Source organism: Carcharodon carcharias, chromosome 34 (genome assembly GCF_017639515.1).
Source record: "Carcharodon carcharias isolate sCarCar2 chromosome 34, sCarCar2.pri, whole genome shotgun sequence".
NCBI lineage: Eukaryota > Metazoa > Chordata > Chondrichthyes > Lamniformes > Lamnidae > Carcharodon > Carcharodon carcharias.
In genome coordinates, this window is record NC_054500.1 from 28,914,231 (window position 1) to 28,936,122 (window position 21,892).

Consider the following 21,892-nt stretch of genomic DNA (forward strand, 5'->3'; position numbering starts at 1 on the left):
GTGATGAGGGTAAAAGATGCAGAACCTCTTTAAACAAGGGATTAGTGCAAAGTGGATTCCAGGCCATACCCCCTCCCAATGAGAGACTGGGGACTTGAATAAGCTGAAAGCTGCTTTAGTAATTAGGCTGTATTATAAAGGCCTGGATCAGCTGGGAGCAGGGATTGATGCTTTGGTATTTGGAAAATCTCAATCCCCCTCTTCCTTCACTGGCAGCTTCATTGGGAGGAGACACATGGCCTGAGCCCTGTCTCCATTGATGCATTATGCTCCCTACCCCTTCCGAGCATTCTGCACATTCCTCCTGACTAATCTTAACACTGGTATGAACAGATCAAATTCCAACCTTGACAAATTATATCTTTAAAAACTGTTTGGTACCAAGGTGGTGTATCAGAATAGAGAACCAGAGCCTGATCTTAAAGAGGTAACGTTGTTTGGTTCACACAAAACACTATTGCCGGGACCTGATTTCACGCCCAGTGACCGTTCATATGTGATGTCAGTGAGGGTCAGTCAACTGGTGATCTAGACAGCACATCCCTTTTCCATAATCTCTCCCACCATCAAAGGCAATAACCACCATCACTTCTCAGTTCCTCTCCCAGTCACATTCCCTTCTGATGTGGATATATATCACTGTTCCCAGGGGTTCCCTACCTAACACAATTAACAGGAAACCCCACTACCCTCGGGGGTTGCCTGGGGATTGGCAATAAATGGCAACTTGCCCACATCCCAATAAACTTGAGCAACACTGTTGTTGTAAGACAGCATTGCCCACCACAGGAAAGCTCTATAAGGACATAGTTACTGCCAAGGAAGTTTCTCTTTATATTAACTGGCAGATGAAGATTGTAGGTGTAGAGTATTAAATCTGTAAATCTATAAAACAGATGCCACCTCACTTACTGTTGGCCTTTCCTAAAGAATGATTTCTCCTCTTATAAAATAGTCCAGGCGTGAAAATTTAGTACAGAATAATCACCTAGAGATCCTGACTGTCAGTATTGTTAGTGCTCATAAAACATAAAACTAGAAACAAGCTTTTGACCCAGTGCTGTCCCCACTGCAGACCTTAACTTTACGACCAGTATGGTCAAGTCTCTTACTCTGCTTCTTCCAGATATCAACGAGTGCTCCCTGCCAGGAATCTGTCAGAACGGCAAGTGCCTGAACGTGAGAGGCAGCTACAGCTGTATGTGCAGCCGAGGTTTCGTACAGGACACCTCTAAGAGCCGCTGCATCTGTAAGTGATCAAACCTACAGGAACACAGGCAGACTCCATCGCACCATTAACCGTGTGCACAATTACCAAAACTGCCTACCCATTGTCTCCCAGTTACAGCCTCAGCTCCCAAAATTACTTCAAATTTCATCGAGTGGACCATGGAATCGGAGTTTACAACACAGGAGGAGGCCTTTTGATCCATCATGTTAATCACAGCCAATAGGTAGAGCAGTCAAAATATAATCCAGTGCCCCACTCTATCCCAAACCCTGTATCAATCCCAAACTAACCCCACTGCCCCACTCTTTTCCCCGTAGCCCTCTATCAATCCCAAACTAACCCCACAGCCCCACTCTCTCCCCATAGCCCTGTATCAATCCCAAACTAAACCCAGTGTCCCATTCTCTCCCCATAGCGCTGTATCAATTCCAAACTAAATCCAGTGTCCCATTCTCTCCCCATAGCGCTGTGTCAATTCTAAACTAATCCCATTGCCCCCACTCTCCCCCATAACCCTTTATCCATCCCAAACTAATCCCACCACCCCGCTCTCTCCCTATAACCCTGTACCTCCGTGAACATCAAATATTTATCTAATTTTCCCTTAAAAGTTGTGGTGGTCCCTGCCTCAAACTCTCCCTGCAGTAAACCATTCCACACACCGTGTAAAGAGGATCCTGCCAACGTCTGTCCACACTTTCTGTGACAGAGATATGCTTGTGTGGGATTGCAAAGCCAGATCCTATTTACACAACTGGCCTGTATGACACCAATCAAATCCTCAATTGTTTCCTTGAAAAAGTGTGTGTGGGCATGGGTGTGTGTGGATATGGGTGTGTGTGGATATGGGTGTGTGTGGATATGGGTGTGTGTGGATATGGGTGTGTGTGGATATGGGTGTGTGTGGATATGGGTGTGTGTGGGTATGGGTGTGTGTGGATATGGGTGTGTGTGGGCATGGGTGTGTGTGGATATGGGTGTGTGTGGGCATGGGTGTGTGTGGGCATGGGTGTGTGTGGGCATGGGTGTGTGTGGGCATGGGTGTGTGTGGATATGGGTGTGTGTGGGCATGGGTGTGTGTGAATATGGGTGTGTGTGGATATGGGTGTGTGTGGGCATGGGTGTGTGTGGATATGGGTGTGTGTGGGCATGGGTGTGTGTGGATATGGGTGTGTGTGGATATGGGTGTGTGTGGGCATGGGTGTGTGTGGGCATGGGTGTGTGTGGGCATGGGTGTGTGTGGATATGGGTGTGTGTGGGCATGGGTGTGTGTGGATATGGGTGTGTATGGATATGGGTGTGTGTGGGCATGGGTGTGTGTGGGCATAGGTGTGTGTGGATATGGGTGTGTGTGGATATGGGTGTGTGTGGGCATGGGTGTGTGTGGGCATGGGTGTGTGTGGGCATGGGTGTGTGTGGGCATGGGTGTGTGTGGATATGGGTGTGTGTGGATATGGGTGTGTGTGGGCATGGGTGTGTGTGGGCATGGGTGTGTGTGGGCATGGGTGTGTGTGGGTTTGTGTCTGTGGGTATGGGTATGGGTTTGTTTGGGTGTGTGTGGGCATGGGTGTGTGTGGATATGGGTGTGTGTGGGTTTGTGTCTGTGGGTATGGGTATGGGTTTGTTTGGGTGTGTGTGGGCATGGGTGTGTGTGGGCATGGGTGTGTGTGGGCATGGGTGTGTGTGGGCATGGGTGTGTATGGGCATAGGTGTGTGTAGATATGGTTGTGTGTGGATATGGGTGTGTGTGGATATGGGTGTGTGTGGGCATGGGTGTGTGTGGGCATGGGTGTGTGTGGGCATGGGTGTGTGTGGGTTTGTGTCTGTGGGTATGGGTATGGGTTTGTTTTGGTGTGTGTGGGCATGGGTGTGTGTGGATATGGGTGTGTGTGGGTTTGTGTCTGTGGGTATGGGTATGGGTTTGTTTGGGTGTGTGTGGGCATGGGTGTGTGTGGATATGGGTGTGTGTGGGTTTGTGTCTGTGGGTATGGGTATGGGTTTGTTTGGGTGTGTGTGGGCATGGGTGTGTGTGGATATGGGTGTGTGTGGGTTTGTGTCTGTGGGTATGGGTATGGGTTTGTTTGGGTGTGTGTGGGGATGGGTGTGCATGTGGATGGGTGGGTGTTGGTGGGTATGGGGTGTGTGTGCATAAATGGGAATGAGGTGTGTGTGTGTGTGTGGGTGGGAGTGTGTGTGTGGGTATGGGTGTTTGCACTTTAGGGTGTTGTGAAGGGGAGCTGGTATCTGAGAGTGGAACAGGCTGTGTGGGTAAATGAGGGGGAATTGGTTTTTGCAAGAGCCAGAGTAGTGTGAAACCAAAAGTAATTCATGCAGCGCTGTTGCTCTTGCTGTTCATGTGTGCAGACTGATTGAATGTTAATGTTGTGTCCTGTTAACTGTTTTTAAAATAGATTGTTCTCAGCCTTTCTGTCCTTGGTGATCTAGTGCAGTACAGCAGGGTCCCTGAGTCATGAAGGCCAGGGGCGTATTGGACTCAATCTAGTCCGTTCTGTTCCCAGGTGCACCCCAGGGGCCTGCAGTTGGATAATCAGTGTGAGGGAGATGGAAATCAGCCAGGGTTTATGGTCCTGATCATCGTGCAGTCAGTTGTACGCTCACAAGTGTGGGGACAGAATCAGTCTGGGGATATTCCTCACCAAGTTCAATAGCCTATTTTGAGTTCTATAGGCTGAGGTACAGGAGGGCAGCTTGTGTCTTCCTGAGATGTGGTTCGTGCCTTTACTGAGCAACCTGCTGTGGTTTCAATGTTACAGCTCAACAGGTTATATCATTAACCAAAGGACCTTGTTACCGGATTTGGAGGAGTGGAACCTGCTCACTGCCTGTGGTCCAGAACATCACCAAACAAATCTGCTGCTGCAGCCGAGTGGGGAAGGCTTGGGGACCAGACTGCCTGAAATGCCCATCTCCACTCACAGGTAATCAGCAGTTCACAGGCAGTTTCTGAACTCCCATCGAGATACGGGGGGTGGGGTTGGGGGGGGGGTGGGGGGAATGAGATGAGGAGAGAAGAGGGGAAGGGAGAGGAAGAGGAAAGAGGGCAGGAGATAGAGGGAAAGAGTATGGGTAGAGAGGGAAGGAGAGGGAATAGGAGAGAGGGTGGGATAAAGCAGGAGGGAAGGGGTGGTCTGAAGAGAGAGAGGGAAAAAGAAGGGGAGCATGAGAGGAGACAGGGAGTGGGAATATGGAGAGGGGGAGGGTAGTTGGGATGAAGGAGGGGGGAGGGAAGGTGGAGGAGCAGAGAAGGGGTAAAAGGGAGTTGGGGAGAGGTGGAGGAAGGGATGAGAGGGAGAGGGTTGGAGTGAAGGATGGGAGGGGGAGAAGCTGAGGAGGCGAAGAAGAGGAGTAAAGGGGAGTTGGGGGAGGGGAGGGGGAGGGGAGGACATTCCGGGGAGAGGGGAGTTGGAGTGAGGGGGAAAGGTCAGGGAGAGGGGAGGGAAAGAGGAGGGAGAAAGGGGATTTGGGGTGAGGGGACAGGGGATTGTCGGCTGTCCCTCGATTCGAGTTGACGCCTAGTCAGGGTTGTGAGTTTCTGCCCTGGGTCTTCATAAGACTGAACAGGCTGATTCTCAACCTACAGGTCCTTGGACACATGGGTCGGGATGTCCCATGGATTGAAGGGGAGGGGAGCTGTGGAGAATGAAAAGCAAATCAATTTCCCCTACTTTTCATTACATCAAATCAATTTCCCCTAATGTAAGCGTTCTGTGCAATGGAGAGACTTCCCTCTGGAATATGAACTGAATCTATTCTGTCATGCAGCAAGTTCGGGTGAACAGCTGGAGACGCAGCAGCCATGAGAGGAGCCCGGGAGTTTGCAGTGTCAGATTGCAAATGTTCCACAGTTTCAGGGACTTAGGCTTCCTGTATGTTCGAAACACAGGATGGATTTAGGGGATGGGTGGGGAGAATAGAGATGGCTTATTTTCACTCCTGGTCAGAGTTTTGTGATGTGGAGTCAGTGAATCTCTCTCACTCTACCTGCTGGACAGTCTGTCTGCTCCAGAGGACCAACTTTCTTTTAAAAGTAAAGAACTGTGGATGCTGGAAATCCAAAACAAAAACAAAAATACCTGGAAAAACTCAGCAGGTCTGGCAGCATTGGTGGAGAAGAGCACAGTTGACGTTTCGAGTCCTCATGTTCTGTTCTGTTGAAGGGTCATGAGGACTGGAAACGTCAACTGTGCTCTTCTCCACCAATGCTGCCAGACCTGCTGAGTTTTCCCAACTTTCTTTTGTTTTGGGGATATGGGTCCCAAAGGGATGCTGGAGACGTAACATCACTGCATCTGGCATTCCGGGTTCAGCATCCAGTGCAGGTCTGGAGTTACATGTAGGCCAGACAGGAGCCGCACAGAAAATTCCCTTCCTTGAGAAGCAAAGTTAAAGTGCAGGGTTTTTATAATCCGACAGCTTCAAGCTCACATTTTTGGTGACAACCCATAAATTATTAACTTTGTTGATTCCAATTTCACAATTTACCCTGGTTGCATTTGAACTCACAATCTGGGCTGCTAGGCTAATGCCAGTGCCAGATCCAGTGCCGAATGCGTATCCAGTGCCAGATCCAGTGCCGAATGCATATCCAGTGCCAGATCCAGTGCCAAATGCATATCCAGTGCCAGATCCAGTGCCAAATGCATATCCAGTGCCAGATCCAGTGCCGAATGCATATCCAGTGCCAGATCCAGTGCCCAATGCATATCCAGTGCCAGATCCAGTGCCAAATGCATATCCAGTGCCAGATCCAGTGCCGAATGCATATCCAATGCCAGAAGCATCATTTCCCAGGTTCACACTATATCTTGAAGGGTGCTCTGGCTGTTCTAAGGTTCTGAATTTCATCCTCTCTCCTCAGAGGGATTTCGGGAGATTTGCCCTGCGGGATCTGGTTACCATTACATCCAATCGGATCTCCGCTACACTAACTGGATAACGGGAGAGAGGGGCCGAGGGATCACAAATGTGGATCGATCATCACGTACCAGCACTTCAGCACCTCACATTCAGTACACAGAGGGTATGTTCAGGGTCACTGAGGGATTGAGTCTGGGAGGGGAGGGATGGTGTGGAAAGGGAGGGAGGGACAGGGAGGGCAGGGTGAGTGTGAGATGGGAGGGAGGGTGTGGCAGGGAGGGGGAGTGTGGAAGGGTGTGGGAGTGGGTGAAAGGTTTGGGAGGAGAGGGTTGGAGTGGGAGTGGATGGAGAGAAGGGAATGCTTGGGGTGGGTTTGGGAAGGAGGTGGGGGAGGGTAGAGTGGGGAAATGTAATGCTCTGATTTTTTTTCCATTCCCTGGGAAGCTCCCAGATTGAGAGAGACAGCTAGTGCAGTCAGGACATCTCCAACTTCAGCAGCTGTACCCAGGACCCCTCGCCCAGGTATGTGTCTGATTCATGACTTCGAAACAAGGGAATTAAATATTTAAAGAAATATAAAACCTCTTATTTTGCTGACAGACATTAACTGTTCACTGCTCCAAGTTTTAGTTTCTATGTGGGGATCTTCCTATCTGCCCCTTTATGGGGTGTTGTGGGGGTGTTTACAGCCCCCACCCTCAGCATTTCAGACTCCCTGTCCATCACAGTCTGGTCTGAGCTGAGTTTCTGTGGCTTTGTTGTCAGATTTAAATCATTTTTCTTCGTTAACTTGGTTTTGAAGTGTCTGGTATATCATAAATCACTTCAATTGCTGAAATTTTGAATAGTGGTTCAATTGGGCTCAGAGTGAAGGATAGCAGGAACTGTTGGAGACACTGTTCATCCTGCCCAGCAGCGTGACCATGTTGTTAGCACAGTAACAGACCTGCCTTCTCCCTGTGCAGTGGCCGTGTTGAGGGTCCAGTTTGGCCCCTCACCTCCTCAAACACTGATTGCTCAATGTCCACACACCACAGCTTTCTTAAAAAGCACACAGGTAATTCCTCAAATATCAGTGAAATATTAATCTGTCTTAATTTGTGTGTGTGTGTGTGTTCAATCTCTATATCCATCCTTCCTTCTATCTCTCTCTTCTTTTCTGACCCTCTCTCTTTCTCTATTGTTTGACTGTGTCTCCCTCTCTCTCTCTCTCTCTCTCTGTCTCTCTGCTTTCCTCCCATTCACTCTGCTCTCACTTTTTGTGGACAGCTCTCTGTTTTACTTTTTCTCTCCATTTCTCTTTCTGGTTTTTTTCTCTTTCCTTTTTATGTTTTTATCTCTTCCTCCTTTTTCCATTCTCTCCCCTCACTGTCTCTCCATCTTACTTGCTGGCTCTGTCCCTCTGCCTATGTTTTTGCTTGCTCTCTCTCTCTCTAATGCTATTAACTGTTATTATGTCCTGAATCTGCAGCTCCGGAGATTCATATCTGCCATCGCATGCCACAGATATGTGGACCAGGACGCTGTGTGATCCGACAGCATAGCTACACCTGTGCGTGTAACACCGGCTTCCAGCTGAACTCTCAGCGCTCACGCTGTGTTGGTAAGTGAACCAGAATTGAGAACAGAACCGAGATCAGCAAAGCTGCAGCCCAATGAGTGAGGGCCATTGGCATTGTGATGGATGTAGATGCTTGCTCAATTTATTCTGGAACTGATTAAGTCTCTACTTTTGTTGAGTGGCTCAGTGAGTAGATGCACTGCTTGGAGTGGTACTGAGGCCAAGCTACCCTGAAGGCACAGCTTCCAGCAGCCAGCATGTGGGGATGGTGAGGGGGTGATGGGAGTGAGGGGGGGTCAGAAGCGGGGGTGGGGGAGGTGGGTGGGGGTTAGGATTAGAGGAGGTGAGAGTGTCAGTAAGGGGGACATGATGGGGGAGGCTCAGTAGGGATGCGGGATCAGTAGGGACGCGGGATCGGTAGGGGCGAGGGTGTTAGTACGGGATGGGGATGAGGAGAAGAAGGGGGATCAGAAGGGGAGGGTTGGATGGGGATGTTGGCAGGGGTTGGAGTGATAGAAGGGGAGGGAAGTAGGAGGGGAGGTGTGGATTGAGCTGCCGTTAGGGGCCTTTGTGTAGGCAACAGATGAGGTTGAGTTTGGGTTTATCGGACGGTTTGGGGGGTTCGTATTTATGGGACAGTTTGGGGGTTCAGGTTTATCGGATGGTTTGGAGGTTCAGGTTTATCGGACGGTTTGGGGGTTCGGGTTTATCGGACGGTCTGGGGGTTCAGGTTTATTGGATAGTTTGGGGGTTTGGGTTTATTGGACGGTTTGGGGGTTCAGGTTTATCGGATGGTTTGGGGGTTCAGGTTTATCGGACGGTTTGGCGGTTCAGGTTTATGGGACAGTTTGGGGGTTCCAGTTTATCGGACGGTTTGGGGGTTTGGGTTTATCGGACGGTTTGGGGGTTCGGGTTTATCGGACGGTTTGGGGGTTCAGGTTTGACGGACGGTTTGGGGGTTCAGGTTTGATGGATGGTTTGGGGGTTCAGGTTTGACGGACGGTTTGGGGGTTTGGGTTTATCGGACGGTTTGGGGGTTCGGGTTTATCGGACGGTTTGGGGGTTCGGGTTTATGGGACAGTTTGGGGGTTCAGGTTTATCAGACGGTTTGGGGGTTCAGGTTTATTGGACTGATTGGAGGTTCAGGTTTATTAGGCAGTGTGCTTGAGTTCGGGTTTATCGGACAGTTTGGGGGTTCAGGTTTATCGGAAGGTTTGGGGGTTTGGATTTATCGGACGGTTTGGGGGTTTCGGGTTTATCGGACGGTTTGGGGGTTCAGGTTTATCGGACGGTTTGGGGGTTCAGGTTTATCGGACGGTTTGGGGGTTCAGGTTTATCGAATTGTTTGGGGGTTCGGGTTTATGGGACAGTTTGGGGGTTCAGGTTTATCGGACGGTTTGGGGATTCGGGTTTATCGGACGGTTTGGGGGTTCAGGTTTATCGGACAGGCTGGGGGTTCAGGTTTATTGGACTGATTGGAGGTTCAGGTTTATTAGGCAGTGTGCTTGAGTTTGGGTTTATCGGACAGTTTGGGGGTTCAGGTTTATCGGACAGTTTGGGCGTTCGGGTTTATCGGACGGTTTGGGGGGTTCGGGTTTATCGGACGGTTTGGGGGTTCGGGTTTATTGGACGGTTTGGGGGTTCGGGTTTATTGGACGGTTTAGGGTTCGGGTTTATTGGACGGTTTGGGGGTTCGGGTTTATCGGACAGTTTGAGGGTTCGGGTTTATCGGACGGTTTGGGGGTTCCGGTTTATCGGACGGTTTGCGGGTTCAGGTTTATCGGACGGTTTGGGGGTTCAGGTTTATCGGACGGTTTGGGGGTTCGGGTTTATGGGACTGATTGGAGGTTTAGGTTTATCAGGCAGTCTGCTTGAGTTTGGGTTTATCGGACAGTTTGGGGGTTCAGGTTTATCGGACGGTTTGGGGGTTCGGGTTTATCGGGCAGTTTGGGGGTTCGGGTTTATGGGACTGATTGGAGGTTTAGGTTTATCAGGCAGTCTGCTTGAGTTTGGGTTTATCGGACAGTTTGGGGGTTCAGGTTTATCGGACAGTTTGGGGGTTCGGGTTTATCGGACGGTTTGGGGGTTCGGGTTTATCGGACAGTTTGGGGGTTCGGGTTTATCGGACGGTTTGGGGGTTCGGGTTTATCGGACGGTTTGAGGGTTCGGGTTTATCGGACGGTTTGGGGGTTCGGGTTTATCGGACAGTTTGGGGGTTCGGGTTTATCGGGCAGTTTGGGGGTTCGGGTTTATCGGACGGTTTGGGGGGTTCGGTTTTATCGGACGGTTTGGGGGTTCGGGTTTATCGGGCAGTTTGGGGGTTCGGGTTTATGGGACTGATTGGAGGTTTAGGTTTATCAGGCAGTCTGCTTGAGTTTGGGTTTATCGGACAGTTTGATTTTGGTTGGATGTTTGATGGTTTTTGTCTCTGTCACAGATACTGATGAATGTGGACTGAGGCCTCTGCCATGCCCCAATGGTCGATGTGTGAACACGGTCGGCAGTTTCCACTGTGCCTGTTCCAGGGGATTTTCGGCAAATTCTCACGGGACAGATTGTGTCGGTAATCAGTAATTTGTCTTCACTGTAAATCTCACGTTGTCAGGAGGCAAGGGCAATTCATTCACCTCACACCAGGGAAACCTAATACCATAAAAATTGGGGCCACAGAATGTCTGGTGGGTAACTGAAAATGTGACGGGTGAGACTCCAGCATCTAACCCAGCGTCTAACCTGGTGTTTAGGCTTGCATCGTCTCAGGATCTAGCCCAGCATTATCTCAACGTTTAACCTGGAGTCTAGGCCGGGTTCAAGCCTGGCAGCTAGGCCAGGACCTAGCCCAGCTTCGTCTCAGCATCTAACCTGTCATCTAGGCTGGGTTCAAGCCTGGCAGCTAGGCCAAGCCCCACATTGTCCCGGTGTCTAGCCCAGCATCTTGCCCTTCACAATTGGCGGAAACAAGATTAGTTCCATGCGAGAGACTCACTGCATCTAACCCAGGATGGAATTGGGAATACTGGAGCTGTGTTGGGGGAGTTGGAAGCAATGTAGGCAAAGGTGATTATCTGAGGACTTCATGGGTATTTAAGGATTTTGAGTTTTGCGGGTCAGCAGTTTAAGTTCAGAAGCTCCGGGAAAGGTTGAAAGGTCGGGATGATGTCAGTCAGAATACTGGGATGACAGGGAATGTACAGAATGTCACTGATGCAGTGAATGAGGAACAAAACACTCACCATAGTATTGGAGATAACATGGAGAGGAGTGGGTGGGGTGCGCGACAATTTGTGTCTTGGCCTCTACTGCAGACTCCCAGAATGAAGACGTGCATACTCCCAGCTCACATCTGGCTGATGCTGCCTCGCCAGTGATATTGACACTGATCTTGATGGAGATTTTCAAGATTCAGTCTGTTCTCAGCTCTTTTTGTACCTTTTCAGATATTGACGAATGTCTGGATGTTTCCACCTGTCCAAACTCAGAGTGTGTGAACTCGGTGGGATCATTCCGCTGTCTGCCTTGTCCTACAGGCTACCAGATCCAGAATCGAAAGTGTTCAGGTAACCAGAGCCTCAGCTCGAGTCATAGTCCTCCAACTAACAAATGGTGACAGTGCCAGGGTGTATCGAACACTCCCAGGACAGGTACAGCACAGGGTTAGATACAGTGTAAAGCTCCCTCTACACCGTCCCCATCAAACACTCCCAGGGCAGGTACAGCACGGGGTTAGATACAGAGTAAAGCTCCCTCTACACTGTCCCCATCAAACACTCCCAGGACAGGTACAGCACAGGGTTAGATACAGAGTAAAGCTCCCTCTACACTGCCCCCATCAAACACTCCCAGGACAGGTACAGCACGGGGTTAGATACAGAGTAAAGCCCCCTCTACACTGTCCCCATCAAACACTCCCAGGACAGGTACAGCACGGGGTTAGATACAGAGTAAAGCTCCCTCTACACTGTCCCCATCAAACACTGTCACACCAGCATGCAACCTAACAATTATGAATGCACTGTAGAAAAGTATCCAAAATGATTCAAAAGGCTCTCAGTGATATTGACAGTCAATAATCCATCACAAAATCATTTTGTCAACAGGCCTCATGAGAATCTAGCACTCGCCAAGGTGCACTCTCTCTGAGAGAGAAGCAGATTGATATGAATGGCTGGGTAACTGAATGCATCATGTTTGGTTCTGTGTTGTTACAGATATTGACGAGTGTCTGAGAGGGACAACGTGTGGGGACAAAGGAACATGTGTGAACACAGAGGGCTCATACCAGTGCGACTGTAACCCTGGATATCGTCTGAGCGCTGACGGCAATCGATGTGCAGGTTTGCTTTTCACTGTCACTGCACACGCACAGCAACTCCACAGAGTGTCCCTGTGCCTCACGTAGGCGATGGCGTAGTGGTAGTGTCACTGGATGAGTCATCCAGAGACCCAGGGTAATACACTGGGGGCCCAGGTTCAAACCCTGCCATGGCAGCTGGTGGAATTTGAATTTGACCTGGAATTAAAAGTCTGATGATGACCATGAAACCATTGTCTGGGTCACTAATGCCCTTTTGGGAAGGAAATCTGCTGTCCTTAGCTAGTCTGGCCTACATGGTTGACTCTTAAATGTCCTCTGAACAAGGGTAATTATGGATGGGTCACTTCCAATGAATAATAAAAAAAAAATGCTGAGACAATTTGGTAATCAATATAAGATTAGTGACTGCTGTGGGATACTGCAACTAACCCCCTCTGTGCTAGTGAAGGACAGAAATCAACAAGTCACTCCCACTGGAAATTGTCTATGGATATTAAATGAGAACTGGATCAGACTCAAACATCAGCCTCCCCTGGATGAATGATCTAATATTTCTCCTCAAAAGTTTGCAAAGGCTGCCTGCCCTCTGCCTCATCAGTCTGTCTCCATCTAAGGTTCAAATGTTACTCCATACTCCACCAATCTGGACAAACACCCCAGTGCAGCACTGAGGGTGTGCTGCACTGTCAGAGAACCAAAACTGAGGAAGCACTGCACGGTTGGAAGGTCAGTACTGCACTGTTGGAGGCTAAGTATGGAGGAAATGCTGCTCATTCATTCACTCTGATAATAAACGAGGCTGTGCTCAGATAAAGATCCCACACCAATATTCAAAGAACCCAGTGTTCCAACCAACATCACTTCCTCCGTGCAAAACTGAATCTCAGTAGTTGTTTTTGGGATCTTGCTATGGACGATTGACAACATTGATTATACTTTAAAAGTTATGTGATGGCTGTGGAGCTCTCTGGGGCATCCTGAGGATGTGAAAGGGTGCTGTGGAAATGGAGGTGTTTTCCTCTTGCCCTATAATGGTCAGAGTTAAAGTTTTCACAGCTTTGCACTGTTCCAGAGTCGGGTTGATTTGGTTCAGTATTGGGCGACGCTGTACAGAATGACATGGGGTGAGGGTAGGGTGATATTGGGCAGTTATAACGACAGCTTTATAGAATCATAGAATACTTATAGCACAGAAGAAGGCCATTCAGCCTGTTGTGTCCATGCCAGCTCTCTGTAACAGAATCTCAGCTAGTTCCACTCCTCTGCCCTTTCTTCATAGCCCTAATCATCTTTTTTCTCTTCAGGGAATGATCCAGTTCTCTTTTCAAAACCTGCTTGAGTCTGCCTCCAGCACACTCTCAGGCAGTGCATTCCAGATCCTAACCTCTTGCTCTGTTTTTATTCTTTCATGGGATGTGAGCATCGCTGCCTAGGCCAACATTTATTCCCCATTCCTAATTGCCTTTGAGAAGATGATGGTGAGCTGTCTTCTTGAACCACTGCAGTCCCTGTGGTGTAGGTCCTCGCACAGTGCTGTTAGGGAGGGAGTTCCGGGATTTTGACCCAGCGTCGGTGATATATTTCCAATTCAGGATGGTGTGAGGCTTGGAGGGAACTTGTAGGTGGTGGTGTTCCCATGTTCATCTGCTGTCTTTGTCCTTCTTGGTGATAGAGGTTGCAGGTTTGGAAGGTGTTGTCAAAGGACTCTTGATGAGTTGCTGCAGTGCATCCTGTAGATGGTACACACACTGCTGCTATTGTGCATCGGTGGTGGAGGGAGTGAATGTCTGTGAGTGGGGTGCAAATCAAGCGGCCTGCTTTGTTCTGGATGGTGTCGAGTTTCTTGAGTGTTGTGGGAGCTGCGCTCATCCAGGCAAGTGGAAGCTATTCCATCACACTCCTGACTTGTGCCTTGTTTGGTGAACAGCTTTGGGAATCGGGAGGTGAGTTACTCATCGCAGAATTCCCAGCTTCTGACCTGCTCTTGTAGCCACAGTATTTATATGGCTGGTCTGGTTCGGTTTCTGTGTAACAAAGATATTCCTCCTGTCACCTTTGCTTCTTTTGCTACTTATCTTAAATCTGTGCTCTCTAGTTCTCAACCCTTCTGCCATCAGGAACAATTTCTCCCTATCTACTCTGTTCGGACCTCTCATCATTTGGAACATTTCTATCAAATCTGCTCTCAATTTTCTCCAATCAGAACATCCCAGCTTCTCCAATGTATCCATGTAACTGAAATCCCTCATTTCTGAAACCATTCTCTTGCATCTTTTCTGCATTTTGTTACAGTCAGGTGAGGAGGGCTGGGATGGCTCCCGTTTTTCCCCACTCCTCGTTTGACTAAACAGGATTTTAAAAAAGTTTATGTTTGCCAGTTTGGTGAGTATTTAACTGTGTTAGTGCTGTGACTATAAAAGACATGCACAGACAGGTTGCATTGAGTTTTTTAAAAAGAAAAGTAGATTATATTTATTGTATTAACCAGGTCTAAGTAATATAATAAAAATGCTCCAACATTCACGCACACACGCACTCAGATTCACATACACAAAAGAATAGATTACAGCGTGTGAGGATAGAATAAGTGATATCTTAAAGTCCAATAAGTACTAAAGTTATACGGTTCTTAGAGGTTGATCCAGGCTGAGCTTGGTGGTCCTTCTGTTTCAGTGTCGAGGTGGTTTCGAGATGTAGATGAATGATTTATCTGTCTTTGCGCAGACACAGCCGCTGGGTGGAGATCTTTAAAATCCCTGCCTGTGGAGTGTGGATAGCCAAACAGCAGACAGGTTTGGAGTTTGCAAGATGTGTGGAGAGAACCGGAAAGAGACAGGGTGTCCACTCGAGACCTCCTGTCCTCTGGCTCTCTTGTGCTGTTGATTTCCAGACTGGCTTGCTTCTTCCTGGGTCTAAGAGTAAGTAAGATTTGTTATTTGAAGTCAGTTTTGATCAGGTGACCACATGATCACTACTTCTACTGTCAATATCAATTATTCGAAGTTAGAAACCATTGCTACATAATGGTTTTTGGGGGGGGGGCAGGGGAGGGAGACTGGTGTGCTTGGAGGCTGTTCACACCTACTTATGATAAACTGGTTTCTCTGTAGCCCTCTTTGTTAAGTATCACGCTGGGAGACAGTGAGACTGGTAATCCATGGATTTTGAGTTTTTGTCAGTGCACAGGCAATAGGAGGTATGAATTCCACAAATTGTTTTGCCTCAGCATGTCCATTCAAGGAAGGGCTACTCACCCAGGGTAATTTAATTGAGAACTTTCCAGAGACGAGGTAATTCTGAGTCTGGGCAGAAATTATAAAAGCCACCTGACTCTCGGTGGCCATCTTAACAGCTTGCTGTTTTAGTCCTTTTAAAACTTAGTGACTTTCAGACACTAATACATAAAGTCATATTTTTACAAAGCCTGGCTTCATAACAACCTCTCTAATGCCTTCATATCCTTCCTAAAGTCTAGTGTCCAGAATTGGACACAATATTCCAGTTTTAACGTAACTTCCTTGTTTTTATACTCTATGCCACTGTTTTTGAAGCCTAGGATACTATATGTTTTATTAACTGCTTTCTCAATCTGTTCTCCCACCTTCAATGATTTTTTAAAAATGTATTCATTCACAGGACGTGGTGTGTCCCTGGCTAGACAAGCATTTATTGCCCATCCCTAGTTGCCCTTGAGAAGGTGGTAGTGAGCTGCCTTCTTGAACTGCTGCAGTCTATGTGGTGTAGGTACACCCACAGTGCTGTTGTTAGCAAGGGAATTCCAGGATTTTGACCCAGCAACAGTGAAGGAACGTTGATATAGTTCCAAGTCAGGATGGTGCGTGGCTTGGATGGGGAACATATTTGTGCAGAGATATACCAAGGCTCCTCTGTTCACGCCTTTTGGAATTATATCCTTTATTTTATATTGTCCCTCTGCATTCTCCCTATCAAAGTGAATTACCACAGTTCTCAGCATTAAATTTCATCAGCCTCTCATTCACCCATTCCACCAACATGTCTATGCCCTCTTGAAGTTTAACAGTGTCCTCCTCATACTTCACAATACTTATAAGTTTTGTGTCATCCTCAAATTTTGAAATTGTGCCCTGTATACCCAGTCTAGGTCATCAGTGTATATCAAGAAAAGCAGGGGTCCTAACACTCACCCTGGGGAGCCCCACTGTATAATTTTCTCCAGTCAAAAAAACAGCTGTTCACCAGCACTGTTTCCTGTCACTCAGTCAATTCTATATCCATGCTGCCATTGTCCCTTTTATTCCATCGGCTTCAACTTTGCTGGCAAGCCTGTTTTATAGCACTTTACCAAATATATTTTGGAAGTCCATCAACAGCATTACCCTTATCAGCCCTCTCAGTTACCTCACCAAAACACCCTAGCAAATTAGTTAAACACAATTTGCCTTTAACAAATCTATGCTGCTCTCCCTTAATTAACCTGCAATTGTTCAAGTGACTGTTAATTTTGTTTCAAATTATCGTTTCTAAAAGCTTTCCTATCATTGATGAGAAGCGCAAAAGTTTAGAGGGTTCACTATAAGATTTTATTCATGCTTTTTCAGATATCAACGAATGTTTTGAAGGGGATTTTTGTGCCCCATATGGGGAGTGTTTGAACAGCGTGGGATCCTACACCTGTCTCTGTGCTGAGGGATTCATTACCTCTGCTGATCTGTCCACCTGTCTTGGTAAGATTTCCTGCATTATCCAGCATTAATACCTTAACATGAATTTGGCTTATATTTATCCCTTACTCTGTCTCCCCTTCTGCACTTCTCCATCCCTCCATACAACGCTTTCTCACTCCATCTATGCAACACTCTCCCCTCTCTCCATCCAATATCCTTCTCCATCCCTCCATGCAATACACTCTTCACTCTTTCCATTCAATGCTCTCTCCCTCTATCCAACACGTTCCTCTTCCCTCCGTTCTCACCATTGGTTTTGAGCCTTCCTTTCCCTAACACATTCTTTTCCAGGAATTCTAATCTCTGGATTATTTCCTGATTAACCTGAGCTTCACCTTTGCTGGGTTCCTGCACTTTGACCCATGACCCTTTGCCTGGGTGCCTCAATTTAAAAAAGGAAAGTTGTGGAGCACAGTGGTTGTAAGAAATCATTGTTTAACTCTCTTCCTCCCTCTTTTCCTATCTCTCTCTCTCTGTCACTCTCTTTCTCTAACTCCCCATTTCACCCTTCCTCTCTATTTGTCTCCCTTTCTTTCTCTCTTTCTTCTCTCTTTTCCCCTTTTCTCTCTTTCTCACTCTGTCCTTTTCGCTCATTATTTTCTTTCCCTCATTGTCTCTCCCTCCTCTACCTATCTCTCTTTCTGTCACCCTCTCTCTCTCTCCCCTCCCTCTGCCTCTTTATTTCTCATTCCCTCTCTCTCTCATTCCATCTCTCTCTCTCACTCTTTTGTCCCCTCTCTCTCTCATTCCCTCTCTCTCTCTCTGCCCCTCCCTCTCTCTGTCCCTTTCACTCCTCTTAGATGTTGATGAGTGCACCAGACCAGGTGTCTGTGATCCTGGACGCTGCACCAATACAATTGGGTCGTTTGAGTGCTCGTGTGAACCTGGATTCCGAGTTGATGATGATCGATCCCAGTGCTTCGGTAAGTGTGTGACCTTTCTTTACCCAGTGTTCCCTAGGAATTAGCAGTTTTTTTCTAATCCTCTTGTTCACTGTCCAATAAGTGTTCTCAGCGATTATTACCTATGTCCTCACTGGATCCTGTTCACTGGAGCCCTTGCTGTTTGTAGAGTGTATGACCAAGAAGTTTGTGGATGACACGAAAATTGGTAGGGTGATAAATAGTGAGGAGGATAGCTGTAACCTGCAGGAGGATATCAATGGTCTGATCAGTTGGGCAGAGGAGTGGCAAATGGAATTCAACCTGGAAAAGTGTGAGGTAATGCACTTGGGAAGGCCTAACAAGGCAAGGGATTACACTATGAATGGTAGGACCCTGGAAAATACTGAAGATCAGAGGGATCTCTTTGTGCATATCCAAAAATCCCTGAAGGCAGCAGGGCAGGTAGATAAGGTGGTTGAGAAGGCATGTGGGATACTTGCCTTTATTAGCCGAGGCATAGAATAAAAGAGGAGGGAGGTTATGCTGGAACTGTATAAAACGCTGGTTAGGCCACAACTGGAGTACTGCGTGCAGTTCTGGTCACCACATTACAGGAAGGATGCGATTGCATTGGAGAGGGTGCAGAGGAGATTTGCCAGGATGCTGCCTGGGCTGGAGAGTCTGAGCTATGAGGAAAGATTGGATAGGCTGGGGTTGTTTTCCTTGGAGCAATGAAGGTTTGAAAGGGGACCTGATAGAAATGTATAAGATTATGAGGGTCATAGATAGAGTGGACAGGAAGGCACTTTTTCCATTAGTAGAGGGGTCAATAACTAGATGGCATAGATTTAAGGTAAGAGGTAGAAGGTTAAGAGAGGAGTTAAGGAGAAATTTTTTCACCCAGAGGGTGGTGGGACTCTGGAACTCGCTGGCTGAAAGGGTGGTTGAGTCAGAAACTCGCGTAACATTTATGAAGTATTTAGATATTCACTTGCGTTGCCAAAGCCTCCAGAGTAATGGGCCAAGCCGCTGGAAAATGGGATTTGTGTAGTCAGATCTTTGTTGACCGGCGCAGACACGGTGGGCTGAATGGCCTCTTTCTGTGCTGTAGACGTCCGAGTCTATGTGCCCATCCTCACTGGATCCCACCCAACTGGATTCTGCCCTCACTGGATTCTGCCCTCACTAGATCGGATGCTTACTGAAACCTATCTTCATTAGGTTGATTCTCACTGGATTTAATCCCAATAGATTCGACCCCCACTGGATATCCAAGAAATGGATCACAACATCGTTGAATCCATCCTCATTAGATCTATACTTACTGAGTCCACAGTCACTGGATCCCACTATCACTACATTCCACTCTCAATGGAGCCCAATGCACTGGAACCCACCATCAGGGGATCTATGCTCACTGGGTCCACGCTCACTGGATCCCACACCACTGGATCCTACAGGCACTGGAAGCTGGATTTTGTAAGAACTAAGCATCAGGCCCTGGTCAAAGCTCCTCTGTCCCTCCATTCTGAGCTGGATTATAAAGTTCAGTCAGTGAAAGATTGTGACTGACTCCACGCAGAATTTATTTTGTGTCTTACTGGGCCTCTATGTTTTTCTCATTAAACAGATCTTGACGAGTGTGTTGAATATCCAACCGTCTGTGGTAGCAAGCGATGTGAGAACACTGCTGGCTCTTTCCAGTGTATCACGGATTGTAGTGCAGGGTTCCAGCTGAGTCCTGCTCAGGACTGCATTGGTGAGTTGTCCAAATCCTCCAGGACTTGAAACACACTTCCCTGTCTGGCCACAAGGCTCCGCCTGTTAAACAACTCCCACTCCTCCGCCATGGGAATGTTCTGGTTTGTGTTTCTCTGCAGTTTTCATATTACGGAAGCACAACAATGGAACGCTGACTAAGCATATTCTTAGGACTGAAGAGGGCTGAGGGTTACACAAGAGGATGTGAAAACCAGCTTAGTGGCCATGGACTGAATACCATGCTGCCAAATTGGGAGCTTCCCCTGCCTACACCAACATAATATCCCATTCCTGATGTTATTCCGCCACTTTTCAATAATACTGCAAGTGGGTGGGCTTAAAAATCAGGACCCCACCCGCGTTATTCAAATTGTATTTAAGTAGGCACTTAAGGTCATTACCAACCCAACTGACGGGAATAATACAGTGTGTCAGCAATAATGTGCTTGCACAGTCTGTTTGATGCTATGTTGGCTTCCTGTTTTTTGATGAGCTTGTTATGGTGGGTCTAAAACATTCAGCTGAGCTCTGAGTCTCATCTCAGCAATTCAAGGTTCTGGAACTGCTGGCAGTGGTTCATTCAGGAGCAGAGTATCCATTTAAATTTATATTAATCAGAGGCCTTTTATTCGCCTGCTGTGTGTTCTATTTAGTCCTTGTCTTTCACCCCAGGCTTCAAAGTAGCTGAGACAAATGGGCATTGTGGTATCGGCGGGAGTCACGACCTCCAGTAAGAAGGAGAGGAGGAGGAGGAGGAGAGTGAGGGGAAAAAGGGCAGAGCAAGAGGTCCAGGATGCACTGGTGGTGCGTGAAGGGGCCAGAGTTGCGCCAGATGCAGAGGATAGTGAAGGCATCATTCATCCTTATTGGAGACGTAGAAGGTCTTAGGCAGCCCTGTTGAGTCCACAGGCAGAGAATGAGCTAGCTTCAGATGTTGGAGACTCAATGCAACATAAGGCCCAGGCTAACAAGAGCCACAGCCCATATCACTCTGACACGCTCGCAATATTTGAAAAAGGAGGGAGGGAGAAATCGGGAAATCACAGACTGGTTAACCTAACATCAGTAGTAGAGAAAATGCTAGAGTCTATTATAAAGGATTAGGCAAAGTCAACATGGATTTATGAAGGGAAATCATGTTTGACAAACCTACTGGAGTTTTTTGAGGACATAACTAGAATAGATAAGGGAGAGCCAGTGGATGTGGTGTACCTGAATTTTCAGAAAGCTTTTGATAAAGTCCCACATAAGAAGTTAGTGTGGCACTGAGTGTGGCACCACAGGTGTGACAGCATGTGACACTGAGAGTGACTAGTGTGACATGGATTGTGACAGACTCTGGCGGCGTGAGTGTGACACTGAGCGATAGTGCAAGCGTGATGGCACTAGTGTGACACTGAGAGCAACAGTGCAGTGCAAGTCCCGACTGCAACATCCCGTGTGTGACTCTGGGAGTATGACACTGAGGGTAACGATGCATGTGTGACACTGAGTGACAGAGTGAATATGACACTGAGAGTGACAGCACAAGAGCGTGACAGCACAAGTGTGGTACTGAGAATGACTGTGCGAGTTTGGCACATAACGTGACGGCGCAAGTTTGACATGGAGTGTGACAATGTGAGTGTGACAGTGCAAGTGTGACACGGAGTGACAGTGCAAGCGTGACTTCCTGAGTGTGACACTGAGTGACAGCATGAGTGTGACACTGAGTGTGCTGGTGTGAGTGTGCTGGTGCGAGTGTGACATGGAATGTGGTAGTGTGAGTGGGACATGCAGTGTGGCAGCACTAGTGTGACGCATAGAGACAGAGCAAATGTGACATCCCTAGTGTGACACTGACAGTGTGACACTGAGAATAACGGTGCAAGTGTGATACTGAAAATGACAGCACACGTGTGACAGCATGAACACGACAATGAGATTGATGACACGAATGTGAAGGTTTGAGTGTGACACTGAGTGTGACAGCACGGGTGTGACAGCATGTGATTTGAGTGAGACTGCATGAATGTGACACGGTGTGTGACATGGGGCTGAATTTTGCCCTCAACAGGCGGGAGGGCCTGACTGACTCGGCAGCGGGTGGGCAGCCAATCACTGCTGCCAAAACGGGCCCCGCCACCATTTTAAGTGGGCGGGCCAATTAAGGCCCACCCAGCTTGACGCCTAACTGGAAGCGCTATGCACTCCCTGTGCGGGGGGGAGGGGAGGGGGGAGGGGATTCCCCCGCTGTCAGAGTGCGCTCTCTCACACACGCACACATCTCCCTGAGACTAAGTGCTGCCTCAGGGAGATCGCTGAAAGACTGGCAAATATAACGAACAGAACAATAGAAAATTCATTAACATGTCCCCCTCATGTGAAAATGTCACACGAGATGGGACGTGCTAATAAAGTCCACAAAAACTTTATTAAACGTTTTTAAAACCGCAATCAAACCTCATCCCGCCATTGGATGAGGTTTGTTAAAAAATCTCCTACCTACCTACCTGTTGGGCCCGAGCGCTGAGCCGAAGTTCGCACGGGCCCCTCAAAATCATCGTCAATCGCCGA

General features: G+C 47.9%; 1 protein-coding gene across 5 annotated transcripts in view; it reads left to right on the forward strand.

The window, feature by feature from the left end:
* LOC121272639 (latent-transforming growth factor beta-binding protein 1-like) overlaps positions 1-21,892 on the forward strand; it is a 754,836-nt gene that overhangs the window by 270,579 nt on the left and 462,365 nt on the right. For 3 of the 5 annotated variants that reach the window (XM_041179326.1, XM_041179329.1, XM_041179331.1), the window contains 11 exons: positions 1,127-1,249; positions 4,006-4,170; positions 6,111-6,272; positions 6,554-6,631; positions 7,581-7,712; positions 10,108-10,233; positions 11,108-11,227; positions 11,879-12,004; positions 16,566-16,691; positions 17,492-17,614; positions 19,206-19,334. In XM_041179326.1, coding sequence (XP_041035260.1) covers positions 1,127-1,249; positions 4,006-4,170; positions 6,111-6,272; positions 6,554-6,631; positions 7,581-7,712; positions 10,108-10,233; positions 11,108-11,227; positions 11,879-12,004; positions 16,566-16,691; positions 17,492-17,614; positions 19,206-19,334 — 1,410 coding nt within the window. The remainder of the gene's footprint in view (positions 1-1,126; positions 1,250-4,005; positions 4,171-6,110; positions 6,273-6,553; positions 6,632-7,580; positions 7,713-10,107; positions 10,234-11,107; positions 11,228-11,878; positions 12,005-16,565; positions 16,692-17,491; positions 17,615-19,205; positions 19,335-21,892) is intronic. The other 2 variants (XM_041179327.1, XM_041179328.1) reach the window with 2 other exon arrangements.